At 48.3% G+C, this 17,500-nt stretch overlaps 1 protein-coding gene across 1 annotated transcript in view; it reads left to right on the forward strand.

The window, feature by feature from the left end:
- Window positions 1-17,500, forward strand: part of epb41l2 (erythrocyte membrane protein band 4.1 like 2) — a 136,516-nt gene that overhangs the window by 108,137 nt on the left and 10,879 nt on the right. The window contains exons 13-18 of the mRNA XM_080533957.1: window positions 1,105-1,164; window positions 4,890-5,048; window positions 12,132-12,185; window positions 12,665-13,453; window positions 15,293-15,421; window positions 15,888-15,986. Coding sequence (XP_080390083.1) covers window positions 1,105-1,164; window positions 4,890-5,048; window positions 12,132-12,185; window positions 12,665-13,453; window positions 15,293-15,421; window positions 15,888-15,986 — 1,290 coding nt within the window. The remainder of the gene's footprint in view (window positions 1-1,104; window positions 1,165-4,889; window positions 5,049-12,131; window positions 12,186-12,664; window positions 13,454-15,292; window positions 15,422-15,887; window positions 15,987-17,500) is intronic.

Consider the following 17,500-nt stretch of genomic DNA (forward strand, 5'->3'; position numbering starts at 1 on the left):
GGGATATCAGATTATTTTTCTCCCCCCATCATCATCCATCCATCCATCCATCCATCCATCATCTCACCTTTTCTTTCTCCTCAAACCTCATCCCTCACTCCGACCTCGCCAGGCCGAGGAGGCGGAGCCTAGCCCGGACGCCGCGGCCACGCCCACCGAGGTCTGTGAGGGGGCCACGGAGCTCTTTTCCCAGCATGCCTTTCTCTCAAGCTTGTCTATGATTCTATACAGAGGTGTGGCGGGGGGGAGGAGTCTTAACTAACCAAAGTGTGTTTCTCTCCTCTCATTCGCTCGCTCGCCTGTCGCTCACAGATGACATCAGCGGCTGACCCCTCCTCCCAGCCCCAGGTTGATAGATTGATTGGTTGATTGATTGGTTGAGCTCTGTGATTGGTCGCTTTTTTTTATGGGTGTGTCGCTCTGTGGATCAGCTGGGTTTTCCCGCCTTGTCGCTGTCCTCCATTTTTTTTTTTGTCACTCTGGTTTTTCCGGTTCTGTGTTCTGCCGGGTTCTGTGATGTTTTGGTTTTTTTTCCGTTATGGTGCCGCTGCCATTGTGATGTGTTCTGTGATGTCATCATGTGATGTGTTGTGATGTGTTCTGTGATGCCATCGTTTGTTCTGTGAGGTATTTGGCGTTTTTGTAACGCGGGTACGTAGCGTTGTCCTCCCACCATGCAACACCTCAACCACAGCACGTCAGGAACTAGGGTCAACTCCGTTTCTACGGCCATAACACCTAATTCTCCTATACTAAGAATTCAAACTAATTTGATTCTGAAGAGCTCAACTATGAGTTCATCATGTATGAGCGTCTTTGAGTCCCTGAAAAGCTCTTTATAAATAAAATGAATTATTATTATTATTATTATTATTATTATTATTATTATTATTATTATTATTATTATTATTATTATTATTATCTGTGGTGTTGCAGGGTTGGATCACCCCCCCCCAGTGCTTGTACCCGCCCCCACAGCAGGTGCTCCTCCCTGGAGCCTCGGTCCCCCAGCCCCCCCTCCCTCCCCCCCCCCTCACCTCTGGCTGTCTGGGTGTGTCCTCTCTCCTTCACCTCCGCCTCATGTCTCCCTCTCTGATTCCACAGAGCAAGTTGAGGGTGCAGGGGGAGAATATATATGTCAGACATAGCAATTTAATGTTGGAGGTTGGTATGGTTTCTCTGACGCTTAACGGGAATCGAACCCCAGACCCTCTACGTCTCTCTACCTCTGCCAGGCTGCCTCTGAACCTCTCTCCTCGCTCTCGGGCTGTGTGTGTGTGTGTGTGTGTGTGTGTGTGTGTGTGTGCGTGTGTGCGTGTGTGTGTGTGCACGTGTGTGCGTGTGTGTTGCCTGCATGTGTGCCTGTGTGAACACTTTTGCATGTGTGTGTGTGTGGACCCTTTTGCATGACCTGCATGTAGGTTGATGTCCGGGAATGTGGGTTTTGGGATGTGTGTGTGTGTGTGTGTGTGTGTGTGCGTGCATGCGTGCATGCATGTAACACTTCAGGATATTGGAAACCGGTGAAAGTGTCTCTTATTGGTCGCCCACCCTCCCCTGCTGTTCATGGACATGGTGGCTGGGTGGTGTAATTGTGGTGTAATCGTGCTGCTGTGTTTCAACTGTGTTCTAACAGGACTAATACCGTTTCTCTAACCTCTGTACGAGTTGTTTCTGCTATGTTTGGCTTTTGATTTGTTTTCCTAGTTTGATCTGTGTGGTTTATTAATAACACACTAAAACACACCCAACATGATGTCAACTCTCTCACACACACACACACACACACACACACACACACACACACACACACACACACACACACAGCACCTGAAACTGCCAGTTGTGACCCCTGTACATAACCCCATGTAATTACCAGGATATTCCCAGCAAAAGCCCATGTAATTCCCAGCATATTACTAGGACTTACTGTTTAATATGAATATTTACTGTCCTGCCTCCCTTCCCAGACCCTATTGGAGGAGGGAGTAATGATTAATGACTCAGCCAATGGGAGGTCAGCTGGATCAAAGAGGCACATTAACCATTTGACATGTCCAATTATCTCTGAAGACAGAAAAAAGCGTTGTCCGTCAATATTAATAATAGGCGTGTCATAAACCTCCACAGCTCCCTGGGCGACGTTTTGTCTTCCGCAGTCACACGCAAAGTAGCCAGTCTCTTATTGCCATGGCAACTAGCATCCCACTTTCTTTCCTTTTTGATGCTGGTGTTCCACCCAGCAGTGTTTCCCTGGAGACGAGCGTCCCTGTGGCGTAGTCGGCAGGATGTTCGTCAATACGGGACAGCCTCGGGAACGGGCAGATGGAAAAATTCACCTCTCTGTCTATTTAGGGGATAAAAACGCGATTAATGTGCACTGTCTCTCTCAAACAAATGTCATAAAAAAAGCAAAAAGAAGAAACGTTTGCTAATCCCAGTTTGGTAATCCCAGTTTTGCTATAATCCTAGTTTGGTAATCCCGGTTGACATGCAGGGATAATCCTGGACACACACACACTGTTAGGGCTTTCACACCGGCAAAGAACCGTTCTGGTTTGCGTTCGCGAACCAAGTCTGGAACCGGCCAGCGCGTTCAGACCGAAACTCAATTGATTCGGAGACTGAAAAGTTGGTTCGCAGCGGGAACCCGAAAATAGTGGTTCTCAAGCGGGAACTAAAACGTAGAACAGTCACGTCGTCAGTGGGTGTGTCATATTCTAGGCTGCAGAGACCAGAAAGAAGGAAGGAGAATTTTTTTTACTTTAATCTAAATCTAATCATTAGTGATCAAAACAATTATCAAAAGTTTCATTATTCTCTCTCCCTCACATGCTAAGCAAACACACGCACGCACACGCGCGAACGCAAATTTTGTAAGCCATTTCTATTCCAATTGCAATGGAGCAGCTGGTTAGTAAGATAACGCGTGTAGAAAGTGTATTTTGTTTTGTTTCATCGGAAATAGTGTTTATTTCAGATACTGTAGTGGAACATATTATCCTCTTTTCCAGTGAAGTAGCTGCCATCTAGTTGTGCCATTTTTGTTTACCCCGCCCCTTCATCACCCAGCGTTGATGACGCGGATGGTTCTGGTTACACTGGTATGAACGCGGGCTCGTTCGCCAGACAGCACCAAGGTTCGGAGGTTCCCGAACGCGAACCGGAATGGTTCTTTGCCGGTGTGAAAGCCCTAACTGTGTCAGGGTTTAGTACCAATACCTGATAAGTCCCAACATCATCCCAGGACAACATGACACACAGTGCCACAGGCAGGGTTCCAACCATGCGGTAGACCCGAGCGTCCACCGTTAGGCTGAGAGGACATCCTCGAGGTCTGAGGGCGACCGCCTCAAGCAGGGCTGCCTGCTATCACCTCTGCTATTCGCCTTGACCTTGTTGAGAACGCCAGTCCTTATCTCCCTCGGCCTATAATAACCTGTATGGGGAGAGAAGTGGGGAGTCAGGGCAGAGGGGGAGGGAGGCAGGAAAGGGGAAGGGGTTGTTGGGTCCATCTCTGGCAGTTCCAACGTCCTGACGTGCAGGTGTGTTCTACTACTGAACTAAAGGGTTTAAACTGTCCACCTCGCCTCACTGACGCCCCTCACTGACCACCACCACAGCCATTAGGACATCACCCCTGCCCGCCGCCCTCCTCCCTCCTCGTCACAGAGGTCACAGAGGTCACAGCGGGGGGTTTTATTTTATTTATTTTTATTTTATTTATCAGCTCGTTAACAAAGTGAGACGACGAGAGTTTGTTTGATTTGATCTGAGAAGAGGCTTTGGGCCTCCACATACTACGGCCCAATGCCAAACCAGACCCTAGCCCCTAGCCCTTGTGTGCGTGATGTGATCTAATAGGATTGGATGGGTGTAATCATCACCAATGAGACCATTCTTCCTGGTTGTCTTTAGAGGAGAGGACGAGGTGCAATGTCCTCCATGCTGGTTACACCTATCCATCCTCTCACATCTCTACAGACGCATAGGGGAGAGGGAGATAAGAAAGATCGATAGATAGATAGATAGATAAAAGATGGATGGATAGACAGATAGATACATAGATGGATAGATAGATACATAGATACATAGATGGATAGATAGATGGATAGCTAGGTAGAGAGATAGATACAGTAGGTGGATGGATAAATAAATAGATACAGTGCCTTGCAAAAGTATTCACCCCCCCTTGGCTTTTTACCTATTTTATTACATTACATTACTCAAAACTTTGTCCCGGACTTGTTTGGAGAGTTCCTTGGTCTTCATGGCCGTGTTTGGTTGGTGGTGCCTCTTGCTTAGGTGTTGCAGCCTCTGGGGCCTTTCAGAAAAGGTGTGTATATACTGACAGAACATGTGACACTTAGATTGCACACAGGTAGACTTCATTTCACTAATTATGTGACTTCTGAAGGTAATTGGTTGAACCAGAAGTTTTTAGGGGCTTCATAATAAAGGGGGTGAATACATATGCACATGCCAATTTTCAGTTCTTTATTTTTTTAAATTCTTTTTTTATATATATATTTCTAATTTCATTTAAAAACTAACACTATTTTGTGCAGATTCATCAAATAAAATTCTGATTAAAAAAATGTTTAAATTACAGGTTGTAATGTAATAAAATAGGTAAAAAGCCAAGGGGGTGAATACTTTTGCAAGGCACTGTAGATAGATATAGATAGACAGACAGACAGACAGGGGGTTTGATTGACAGGTCAGAAAGCGGTTATCCGTCAGTGAGGAGTCAGTGAGACGTGGTGACAGCTGTCCTGTGTTGTGCTGTCATGGTTACCGACTAATATCTAATGTACCTACTGTCCTCCCCTCCCTCCCCCCTCCCTCCCCCCCCCCCCCCCCCCCCCCCCCCCCCCCCCCGGTGTCAGGACCTGGATAAGACCCAGGAGGACGTGCTGAAGCACCAGGCTAGTATTAGCGAGTTAAAGCGCAGTTTTATGGAGGCCACGCCCGAGCCGCGTCCCAGCCAATGGGAGAAGCGGCTCACGGCGAGCCCGGCCACCAGCCTGCGCCTGCGGGCCCCTGGGGTACGTGTGACCACGGCCGTGTGACCACGCCCACGCCCGACCGGCCACGCTCCAAACCGCCCAATCCAGGCTACCCCGTCTGCCCGTGCTGTCTAGCAAGCCTCTGCCCCCCTCCTCCTCCTCCTTCTCCTCCTCCTCCACTCCTTCTGTCTGTTCTGGAACAGGGCGATGGATGGCTTGGTTTCTGCTTCTCTCCAGGGCATACGTATACTGCAGACCTCTATATTTCCTCTAATATATACATAAATATATACATGTATATATACGTACTGTGTATATCTGTACATACGTGTGCGTATGTGTATGTATTTGCAGTATACTGTATGATACGCATTTATATCTGTATGGCCCTCACGCTCACAGTGGTGTGGCAGTTGGGATAGACAAGTACACACACACACACACACACACACACACTCACACAATCACACTCACACGCAAGCACACACTCACACGCACACACACTCACACACACACACACACACACTCACTCACACACACACACACACACACACAGAGTCTCACACACACACACACCTGTCTTGTCTTAAGTGGATTTACAGTTATTACCCATAATCCCAACTGTCATAAGAGGGACTGTGACCTCTTCTGACCTCTGCTGCCTGTGATCACTATTCCTCTCTGTCAGCCAATCACCGAGCAGCTCTCTGAACAGTCAGCCAATCATCACTGAGCCTTTCTCCTCAGTGTGGCTTTGTGATTGGCCAGCCTCAGATCTGAGCTCCGTTCCTGGCCACACCTCTCTGCACTCTGGTCTTTCTGCCCTCCGCTGTAAACACACATCCACACACACACACACACACCACTGTACACCTTTGCTGTCCTCCTGTGCTGTTTCCTTCTTCCTCTGTGGTGTGTTGTAAGGTTATGTGTCACAGAGGAAGAAGAGTTGCTATGTCACCATGCTAGTTCCACCATGCTAGTTCTACTGTCATAGCATGCTAGTTCTACTGTCACTGCTTGTGTTTCCATCAGGCCTGGTCAAGGTTTGCTTGTTATTGTTTTTCTGGTAAATATTCACTGCTGTGTTTCCAGACTGTGCGCTTCCGCCTCACGTGCACAGCCAAGCCTCACGTGCACAGCCATGCCTCACGTGCACAGCCAAGCCTCACATGCACAGCCATGCCTTACGTGCACAGCCACGCCTCACGTCCCCAGCCAAGCCTCACGTGCACAGCCAAGCCTCACGTGCACAGCCATGCCTCACGTGCACAGCCATATTATTGTTATATTATGATGTTCTGCTGTGTGGACTGATGTTCTGATGTTCTGATGTTCTGCATGCCTTTGGTACTGTTGTCACTGTCGTTGTACACCCTACCAGCAGATGGCAGTGTTCACACTGTGTGTGTGTGTGTGTGTGTGTGTGTGTGTGTGTGTGAGTGTGTGTATGTGTGTGTGTGTGTCCTCCTCCTCCTCTTCCATCTATCCATCTCTCTCTCTCTCTCTCTCTAAATCTTCCTCATCTTAAATTTACTGTTGAACCCCATAGTCCTCACTTTCCCCTGCATGCCTTTCTCTAGTCTGTCTGTCTGTCTGTCTGTCTGCCTGTCTGTGCTCTACTGAATCACTCTGAAAGCTGCTACATTGTTTTGAAGACACTTTAATGTTGTTGTTGTTGTTGTTGTTGTTGTTGTTGTTGTTGTTACTGCTTCTAAAAGTGACTTCCTCTCTTCTTCTCTTCGTAGATCTCTGTTACTTTCCTTTTTCTCTTCTTCTCCCTTTTCTCCTCTCCTCCCTTCATTCCATAGATGTCGTGTCTTTCTCTCTCCTCCTCCTCCTCCTCTCCTCTTCTCCTCTCCTCTCCTCTCCCCCTAGATGTCTTGTCTTTCTCTCCCTGTCTGTCATTATCTCTGACCTCTCTGCTCTGTTGTTTCTCTACCTCCCCCATAGAGCTTAGAAGAGGAGATTACCTCCATATTTCTCAGTAAATCCAGCTTCTGTACTGGTCTGGCTGGGCCTGGCTGGGGCTGCAGTACCAGTGTAGAGACAGCAGAGGGCACTGTGGCCCCCCTCACTGCCCAGGTGCTCCATAGTAACCGCTAAGATAAACTGTATCGTCACACCATGTCAGAGCTGATGTGCTGATGGTCCTCTGACCATCTCACCAAGTTCATGACCAGTCCTGTCCGTTACCACACACACACACACACTCACATACACACACACACTCACATACAGTAGAGACTCTACTACTACTACTGTGGGCCTTAATTCACACTACAGAGCCGAAATGAGAAAGATTGTCAAACAGAACTGAGCTTTACTGGGCTGTACTGGGCTGTACTGGGCTGTACTGGACTGTACTGGGCTGTACTGGAATGTACTGGGCTGTACTGGACTGTATTGGGCTGTACTGGACTGTACTGGACTGTACTGGACTGTACTGGACTGTACTGGGCTGTACTGGACTGTACTAAACCAGCCCTGTAGAGTGTAAACATGGTATACAGAGCCTGCTATCACACACACACACACACTTTTTCTCTTTTTTGCTAAACCTTATTTTGTGGTAAACACACGTCACCAAGGCTGGCCATAAACTCTGACATCACTCCTCCCTCCCCCCTTCATTTCATCTGAATAACTTCTCTTCAGAACACTCGTTCTGTCTGCTTGTTGTACTGTGTGTGTGCGTGTGCACGTGTGCATGTGTGTGTGTGACTGTAGTTAACTTGCTGCAGTACTGTTAATTAGGGATGCACGATATTATCGGCACCGATATTTATCGGCCCGATAATGGGACATTAATGTTTATCGGTATTTATCGGTTTTATAAAATTTAGCCGATATTTAACCGATATTATGAAGCCGGAAATATTTCTGCTTCCGGTTTCCGCGCTCTGCTTCTGGTTTCCGCACTCAGGCACGCAGTTTGTTTTGACGAGACGCGAGCGAAACATGCCTTCCCCGGTGTGGACATTCTTCACAGTTTCTGAGGCAGATATTGCGTTTGCAATTTGCAACACATGTTCGACAAAAGTTCCGAGAGGAGGGCAAAGGTCTATGAGTTACAACACAACGACACATCTTGTAGCGGGTAGATAGTAATATCCCTCCCCTGGCCCCTCTGTTTTCCCTTGATAGCTGACAAGCTAACGGGTGAAGTAGCGAGGCCTGCTAGCAGCTAGCCTACAACCCCTAGCCAGCAATGGCTAACGTTGAGGCTAGCGGACCTAGCACAGCCGAGACGTAAATGGCTAGCTGGGACACCCACTCTAAGTGCGCAGCGTGTCTGGGATTAATCCACGCCCAGGCCGCTGTTATCTCTACCGATGAGTGTATCCACTGTGCAGTGTTCCCCAAGAAACTTCTCCGCTGACGGCTAAGTCGCATGGCTAGCCTGTCGGGAGAAGATCCGCTGCCATCACAGTCTAACGCGGACATGTCTCCAGGTTTACCGACACCATGCTGGGCGGACTTAGTGCCACATAGCCCTGACATCGGTTTACCGGTACTGGATGACAAGGAAATTGACAGCTTTACCGCTGCTCGCTATTGTAATGTTCTTGACAGACACGGACACGACTTTACTGTAGACATGTAGTTTATTTCTGGTTGCTGGCCGCGACCTACGGCAACTCCGTTGGGACACGACGGATACAGAAAGCGAATCACATCAGTGTGTTAGTGTGGTGTAGTGAGACAACACACAGTATGTTACAGCTATGACCCTAGGAGAGACTCGGACAATGATGAGGTCGCACAACGCATCTAATTACTCTTAGGTGTCGTGAGCCTTTTTTGTTTTCATAAAAGGAGGCCAGATCTTGGCTAAAAAACGCATTGTGCACTGTCTATAACAGATTTAGTTTGTTAGAGGAAATAATAAATGAACATTTGAAGAGTCAGAAGTGTTCTCTTTGTTGTGTTAACAATAGTGATGTAAGTTAGATTTGGTGAGATCACTATGGAATATTAAATCATCAATCTTTGCTCACTACATAGCCTTTCTTACCTTCAGGTGTGCATGAACTACAGGTTATCAACTGTGAAATTATATCTGAATGGTCTTTATTGTCATTGATATAGTACAGGTACCAAACAACGAAATTTGGGAGGGGGAGCTCCCCTGGGGCTAGGAAAGAAAAAATAAAATAATAATAATAATATCGGTATCGGTATCGGTTATCGGCCACGAGAAGCGGGTAAATATCGGTATCGGTTGGAAAAAATGCATATCGTGCATCCCTACTGTTAATGGTTGCCTTCATACACACATGGGACATGTTTCCATGGCAGAGAGAGAGAGGGATGGAGAGAGAGAGAGCGAGCGAGAGAGAGGTTGTGTTCGGAATGGCATACTACTCATACTAGATATGACGTAGATTTTAGTATGCGAGAGCCTTCACAGTACAGTATGCGAGATTTTAGTATGCGAGACATTTACCGTATTTTCCGCCCTATAAGGCGCACCGGAGTATAAGGCGCACCTTCAATGAATGGCCTATTTTAGAAATTTTTTCATATACAAGGCGCACCGGCTTATAAGGCGCACCGGCTTATAAGGCGCATAGAATAGATACTGCAGTCAAACGTTTGACTGGGGTTGCGTTACGCCCAAGCTCCACCTACTGCGTTGCGTCACCTCTCCATCGGTGTTGTGTCAACTTCCCGTTGTCCAAGCTCCACCTGAGCGTTGTCACCATCAACGTTCTACCTGCTCCACTGTCAAAAATATATATTTTTCCACCTCAAGTATCAGCCGTTCGTCATCCATTTTTGCAACAAGCGTCAAGGACCTGCGGTGATTCACAGCTGACTCGCGTGAATAGCAATTCGCAATAGCTGCAACCACGAGATATAGAGTAGTTAGCTACAAGCATTTTCAATCTGCTATTATCTCTATTAGTGGATTAACCGCTGTGGTGATTTAACAGCTGATAAAAATACATCAAGTAGACTACAAACAGAGCAAAACAACACCAGAAAACAACCAATAGGCTATACAATTATAACCAACAACCAATATGTGACAGCTCCTGGTGAAATGTGCAACGTACTTTTTCAGTTTTTACACATGCTTAAACTACAGATTGTAAGCTTTCAAATGATGTGTCATACATTCAAATCAGAGAAAGATTGAACACGACAGGCGTATTTGAATGTTGGTTCATCTCAAACACTGAATGGGAGAAAAGTTAATCTGACCAAACCACAACAAACGCTGCTAGCGGCTAACAGCTAACAAAACACATCGCTACGAAGGTCTAAACTGTATTTTAATAACATGACAACATACTGGGAGAACATCGACATGCTAAAAACACATAACTACACATAACTAGATGAACACACAGTTCTTGCTTTTGAACACGAGCTAAAACGAAAGTATGTTTACAAATCAACCCTCCCTTACCGGTAGCCTCCGGCAAACGAGAATAATGAATCCAATACACAAATGATAAGTGTTTAGTGATCGTTAAACTGTTGTTTATTATATCGAGTGGGTACTTTAAAACTTCAAGTTGAAAGCACCAAGAATCTCACTTTGTTCCCTCGGAAACTCTGTTTAGTCTTCTTAACTTGGGGTCTTGTGGTGTGGGACTGTGAGTAAGCACAACACCGGTGTTTACTGATTACCGTAATGCTGCAAGCGGTGTGAGTGTCCGAATTGAACAGTTGGGTGAGTACGGCATCCATTCAGAGCACATGATAGAATAACAATAGCATGTAGTGCCGAGAGACGGGAGTCGGAGGCGGCGTATTAAATGTCACAGCTAGACGTTTATTGACAGACATGAACCAGTTGTTATCACACACTTAAAACAGGAACTAAAACTCAGTACCACCCACTTAACCCTCCGTACGGAACAATACTCCCAACTATTAGTTCCGGGGGTGAATTATGTTAACCCACCACAAGCATAGCATTCGCGGAGATTCCAAGATGGCGGCCGTCGTTTACTGATTACCGTAATGCTGCAAGCGGTGCGGCTTGGTAGTTTACCAGTCGTACTGAAACATTGTATTATTATTTAAAAAAAAATATTGGTCATGTAATTTTTACATTTTGATCCATATATAAGGCGCACCGGGTTATAAGGCGCACTGTCGTTTTTTTTTTTTTTTTGGGACTTTTAAGTGCGCCTTATAGGGCGGAAAATACGGTAGTATGTATACTAGATTGTGCCAAATCTTTGAGTATGCGATCGATGCATGCTATTCCTACACAACATCCCCAAAATGCATTGCGCGTCTCTTCAGTCTCTCGTCATACAGCTGTTGTTGTGACCGAAAGCTCGAAATAAACATCGTTTTTTGCACAGATCTGAGTGTGCAGATGCAGTTTTTTTGCACTCTATTTGATACTCTTCAGCTGCAGCACCCCAGCTAAGTCTGATCACGGATGAGCGGTGGTATTTTCACTATATTGGGAATTTACATGTTGAAATGCATTCTTAGACATGTCTACGTCGTCATGATTACAAAGATGCCACTTGAAATGCATGAAATCCAAGTTTATTTGTGTCTTACACACACGTTCGCCTAGTATTTGACTGCCTGTAGCCCAATCACGAATGATCCCAGTATTGTAGCTTCAGACGGACAAGTTGGTTGTTATTGTGCTTGCTCATATTATTTTAATCCTGTTCTTTTACCAACTGCTAAGACAATAATATAGTAAGCTAGTTACTTTAGCTAGCTAAAGATATTGGCCCCCAAAATAATTGTACAACTTGTTTTTATGTTACAATGTTTCTGTCAAACCCTGCAGTGAAGGTATCTAAGCAACGTCATGTATAGCGAACAGAAGTGGGGGGAAAATGTCAGTTCAGATATATGGACACATTTTGGGAATATATATGGTTACTTTCTCGCCTGAAAACATATTAAAACTTCATAAAATGACATGCATGCAGTATATAGTCATTGAGTATGCTAGTATGCAGTATGCTAGTATGCCATTTCGAACACAGCCAGAGTCTCTCCCTCCTTCCCTCATGCCCGGGAACCTGTACAGTGCCATGGTAACCCATGGTAACCCACCCTTAGTGACTCTCTCTGTGACGCGACGCGTGTGATTGACAGTTGCCTATGGTTACTTGTTCTGTTCCACAGGTGACCCCGCCCAGAACGGAGAGCCCGCTCCCCGACCCCAAAGACGACGTCAAGGTGGTCCGCTGTCCTCCCCCCTCCATCCCTCCTCCATCCCCCCATCACACACACACACACACACCACCTAACACCCCCACCCCCATCCTCACCACCCCTCTCCTCTCACCACCTCTGATTACAGCCATCTCTTCTACCAGTCATCCACCTCTCTCTCTCTCTCTCTCTCTCTCTCTCTCTTTCTCTCTCTTTTGTATTATTTCTGTTTGCTCTACCGGTTCATCGCAATAGCAGCATCACCTCCTTCCTTCACCTGTCAGTTTTTCAGTTGTCACGATCTTCCTCTTTTTTCTGTACTGCCGCCATCGTTTTTTAAGTTATTGTTGTTTACTGTTGATGTTGTTGTTGTCGTAGTTATTTTGGTGTTCATGTTTTACGTTTTTTTTTTCTCTCTCTCTCTCTCTATGCCTGTGGTTGTTGTTGTTGTTGTTGTTGTTGTTGTTGTTGTTGTTGTTGTTGTTGTTGTTGCCGTGGTGAAGGAGGTTGAGATAGAGGAGACTGTAGTCGTCCAAGAGGTCCGCAAGACCTCCAAACCCTCCGCCGTGGCCGCCGCCCCCCCCCCCGCCCTGGCAACTGCCGCCCCCGTAGTGGTGGTCACGGCTGCCATGGAGACCGAAGAGGAGGAGGAGCCACAGGAAGTGAAGGAGGAGGAAGTGACGGAGGAGGACGCGAAGGAGGAAGTGAAGGAGGAAGTCACAGAGGAGGAAGTGAAGCCGGAAGTGACAGTGACGGAGGAGGAAGTAACGCCCTTGCCAGAGGCGGAGTCATCGGCCAGCGAGAGCGAGGAGGAGGCGGAGTATCACCCCCAGGTGAACGTCAGCGCCGCGGACGACCAGATCAAGGAGGAGCCGGAGGAGGAGGAGAGGGAGGAGCAAGAGCAGAACCAGGAAGTACCAGCCCCAGAACCTGAACCACAGCCAATCGCAGCCCTGAAACCAGTCCCGGAGCCAATCACAGAGCCAGAGCCAGACCCCGCCCCAGAGCCCGAGCCCGAGCCCGCCCCCCCGGCGGTAGAGGACCCCCCTGCTGCGGTGGAAGGAGGTGAGGAGCAGGAAGAGGAGGCGGAGAGTTCGGAGGGTGTCATGGTAACCCCCGACGAGGCCCCGCCCCCCAACGGCCACGACTACCCTGACCAAGACCCCGCCCACCTCGACGACGGCCCACCCGGATTGGTGGCCCTGGCGGAGGGAGGGGAGGAGCCCCGGGTGAACGGCGACGCCTCTCACGCTGAGGCCGACCGCCTCCCCCAGGTTATAAGTTGCTCTGAGGTAATTGGCTGTTTCCCCCCGGTGCTGGCCCCGCCCACTGCGTGTATATTTCCGCGTATCTAGCTCCGCCCACATCCTCGTGCCTACCTGCCACCCCACCAGCAGTATAAACCTGCCACACCCACCTTCGCCTGTAGCCACCTACCTACCTACCTCCACCTACCTACCACCGCTCTACGCTACCTACCTACCTATCTTCCTGTCCTTGCTACTCAGCTTCTCAGCTACTCAGCTACCGGCTACTCAGCTGTTTAGCTACCGGCTACTCAGCTGTTTAGCTACCGGCTACTCAGCTGTTTAGCTACCGGCTACTTAGCTGTTTAGCTACTGCCTACTTAGCTGTTTAGCTACCGTCTACTTAGCTGTTTAGCTACCGGCTTCTCAGCTGTTTAGCTACCGGCTACTTAGCTGTTTAGCTACTGGCTACTTAGCTGTTTAGCTACTGGCTACTTAGCTGTTTAGCTACCGTATACTCAGCTGTTTAGCTACTGGCTACTTAGCTGTTTAGCTACTGGCTACTTAGCTGTTTAGCTACCAGCTACTCAGCTGTTTAGCTACTGGCTACCTAGCTGTTTAGCTACTGGCTACATAGCTGTTTAGCTACTGGCTACATAGCTGCTTAGCTACTGGCTACTTAGCTGTTTAGCTACCGGCTACTCAGCTGTTCGGCCACGGCGACCACCTCTCCATGACTTCCTGTCTTCTCACCTGTCCGTCAGCTCGCCCGGCCCTTCGCTCCACGTCCTCCCGCAGGAAGTTAGATAACTAACCACGACGGAGTTGATGTTAGCAGTACGACGTAACGGCTAATGTTCTTCTGTTGTGGACGGGAGTCGTCCCCCACCCCCCAGTCTCTCTCTTTGTAGTTTGTAGTCTTCCGTCCGTCCCCCCCACCACCCCTCATACAACCCCCCCCAAATCATTTCTGTGTTTTTTTTATTTTTATTTCTCATATTTTTCATTTCGTCTCTGTGACACGGGTGTTGTTATCGCCCTGTGGCTGTCTGTCTTGCCCGCTGTGTAGACGTGACGTGACGTGGGTTTGGTGGCGTGACGTATGTAGCCTAGGTGTGGCGGCCGACGCACTGGCACACACGGAGCTCTGCAATGCATGATGGGAGACGGTGTTTGATCCTGTTGTTGATGTTGTTCATGTTGATGTACTGCATGTAATGCATATGTGTGTGCGTGCGTGCATGTGTGTGAGTGTTTCTACGTGTGTCCTTCCCACAGAAACAGGGGTCTTTATTTAGCAGGAAGTGTTTGGGTGTGTGGTGATGTCACCGCAGACTTTAAAATTGGCTTTAGTTGCCGTGGTGACAGTCGTTGAGAACTCCGTCCTCCCAAACACTTCCTTAAATGTCACTGTCTTTAATTTGCGGAGTTGTTAACATGCGTGTGTGTGTGTGTGTGTGTGTGTGTGTGTGTGTGTGTGTGTGTTGGTACTGTATTGCATGTGTGTACTCTAGCAGTGTGCTTTGGGTGCAAAGTTCAACATAAAAATGCATGATTCCACATTTACAAATATCTGTACTTATACATTTCTCATTTGACTCTTTTCTTCATTTCCAGCGTGCATGCTAAGCTTGGTCGCATGGTCGCATGGTCACACCAGAGAGATTAACTCTAGTTTATACTTCTGTTGCATATTTGTAACGTTGGTTCATTTACAGCTTTTGCATGTGACTGTCTCTTCTGCTGCAGCTGGTGCTGTTGTTGACCTGCCCTTGCATGTGGTGTGTTACGTTGTGTGTGTATTTGTGGCTGGGTGTGTGTGTGTGCGTATGCGCCTGCGTTTGCCCCCCCCCCATCCTAACGGTCCCCCCCTGTGCCCTCCAGCCCCCCGTGGTGAAGACAGAGATGGTGACCATCTCAGACACGTTTGCGGCCCAGAAGACTGAGATCGCCACCAAGGAGGTTCCCATCGTCCACACAGAGACCAAGACCATCACCTACGAGGCTGCCCAGGTACGACCCCCCCCCCCCCCTTTCCCTGCCCAGATACGCCCCCCCCCCTCTCCCTGCCCAGGTACGACCCCCCCCCCCTCCCTGCCCAGGTAGGACCCCCCCCCTCTCCCTGCCCAGGTAGGACCCCCCCCCTCTCCCTGCCCAGGTACGACCCCCCCCCCCCCCTCCCTGCCCATGTACGACCCCCCCCCTCTCCCTGCCCAGGTAGGACCCCCCCCTCTCCCTGCCCAGGTAGGACTCCCCCCCCTCTCACTGCCCAGGTAGGACCCCCCCACACCGCTGCTGCCTCCCATAAGCCCCCTGGAGATAATACAAACTTTTTTAAATAACTTTTGTGTGGCACTTTTGTATAGCACTTTGTATAGCACTTTCCCTGCAAACGTTGCAGCTCAAGGTGCTTGAATCATTATATAATCATGGCCTGACTGTGTGTGTGTGTGTGTGTGTGTGTGTGTGTTTCCTCCAGTTGGACGGCAGTGGGGATGGTGAGCCAGGCGTTCTGATGACGGCCCAGACCATCACCTCTGAGTCTCTCTGTACCACAACTACCACACACATCACCAAGGTAGGGGTCCCTCTACTGGAGGATAAGGTAGGGGTCTCTCTACTGGAGGATAAGGTAGGGGTCCCTCTACTGGAGGGTAAGGTAGGGGTCCCTCTACTGGAGGGTAAGGTAGGGGTCTCTCTACTGGAGGGTAAGGTAGGGGTCTCTCTCCTGGAGGGTAAGGTAGGGGTCTCTCTCCTGGAGGGTAAGGTAGGGGTCTCTCTACTGGAGGGTAAGGTAGGGGTCCCTCTACTGGAGGGTAAGGTAGGGGTCTCCCTACTGGAGGATAAGGTAGGGGTCTCTCTACTGGAGGGTAAGGTAGGGGTCTCTCTCCTGGAGGGTAAGGTAGGGGTCCCTCTACTGGAGGATAAGGTAGTATTGGTCACCGCAGAGCGGTCCTCCTCACCCCTCCGGCGTGGTGCCGTGTGCTGGCCATGCTTCCCCCTGATGAGGGTTTGCCAGGTCTCTATATCCTGTCTTCTCCTCCGCTGGCACAGCTGTTCCCTGTCTGCCTAGCGAGACTGCGCTCGCCGCTGTGGTGGTTGTCGGGCACGGTTCAGCTGTGCGAGCGGATGGTAGGGGGGGCGCTGGCCATCGTACTCAGCCCCCGGGTTAGGGGCGCTGGTGAGCGGGTTGCCACAACACATACACACACACACTCACATATGCCACGTACACACACAGACTCTCACATACTGATCACACACACACACCAGGGTTTCCGTTAGAAAAAATTGCCGCCGGACATCGTGTCCGGGAAGATTTCGATTTACCGGACAAACGTGATATATTCCGGTCATCATATTAAAATATAATTTAAAAATATATATATATATTTTATTTTTTTCTTCAAATCTAATATAGCTGTTTGTCGCGGTGATTACTGTTGTGTAGCGGCCTATATATGCCATTTAATGTCTATTTCTCATCCGATACGATTAGATGCGAGCTATATAATATATAATAATATAACATGATTCGCATGCGCGCTATGCCATTATGTCCAGCGCTGAACGGGCGCCTCACTGGGAACTGAACAGACAGCATCGATCAATGAACGGACTCCACATTACGTTAACTGAAGTTTGTTAAATTGTTTGGGATTAATGTGAGTTTTCTATTTTCTCTTTCCAGTTTTACCCTTTTTTAATCAATAAAACAACGTCATTTCTATAACCAGGGGGGTGTTCCATCAACGTCGCTAAAGGAAAATCCAGGCATATCTTGATAGATCTCGCGAGACTTGTCAAAATAAGCCTAGATTTTCCTTTAGCGACGTTGATGGAATACCCCCCAGGTCTCTCTGGTTGGGAAGGCATTTCGTTTAGCTGCCTGTCAAATCATACTTAATCGGACTCGGGAGTATGACAATGAGGAGAACATAACTGTTTATTGAGAAACAATTGATAGGCAGGCTGGGATACGTATATAAAGAAATACCACAATGTCTAGATGTATAACATTTTATTGAACAGTGCAAGCATGTAGGCTTCTGGCGTGACACGGCTAGCCTAATTTCCGTTCATATGCCTTTT

The sequence above is a fragment of the Nansenia antarctica genome (assembly GCF_963989245.1).
Source record: "Nansenia antarctica genome assembly, chromosome: 6".
NCBI lineage: Eukaryota > Metazoa > Chordata > Actinopteri > Argentiniformes > Microstomatidae > Nansenia > Nansenia antarctica.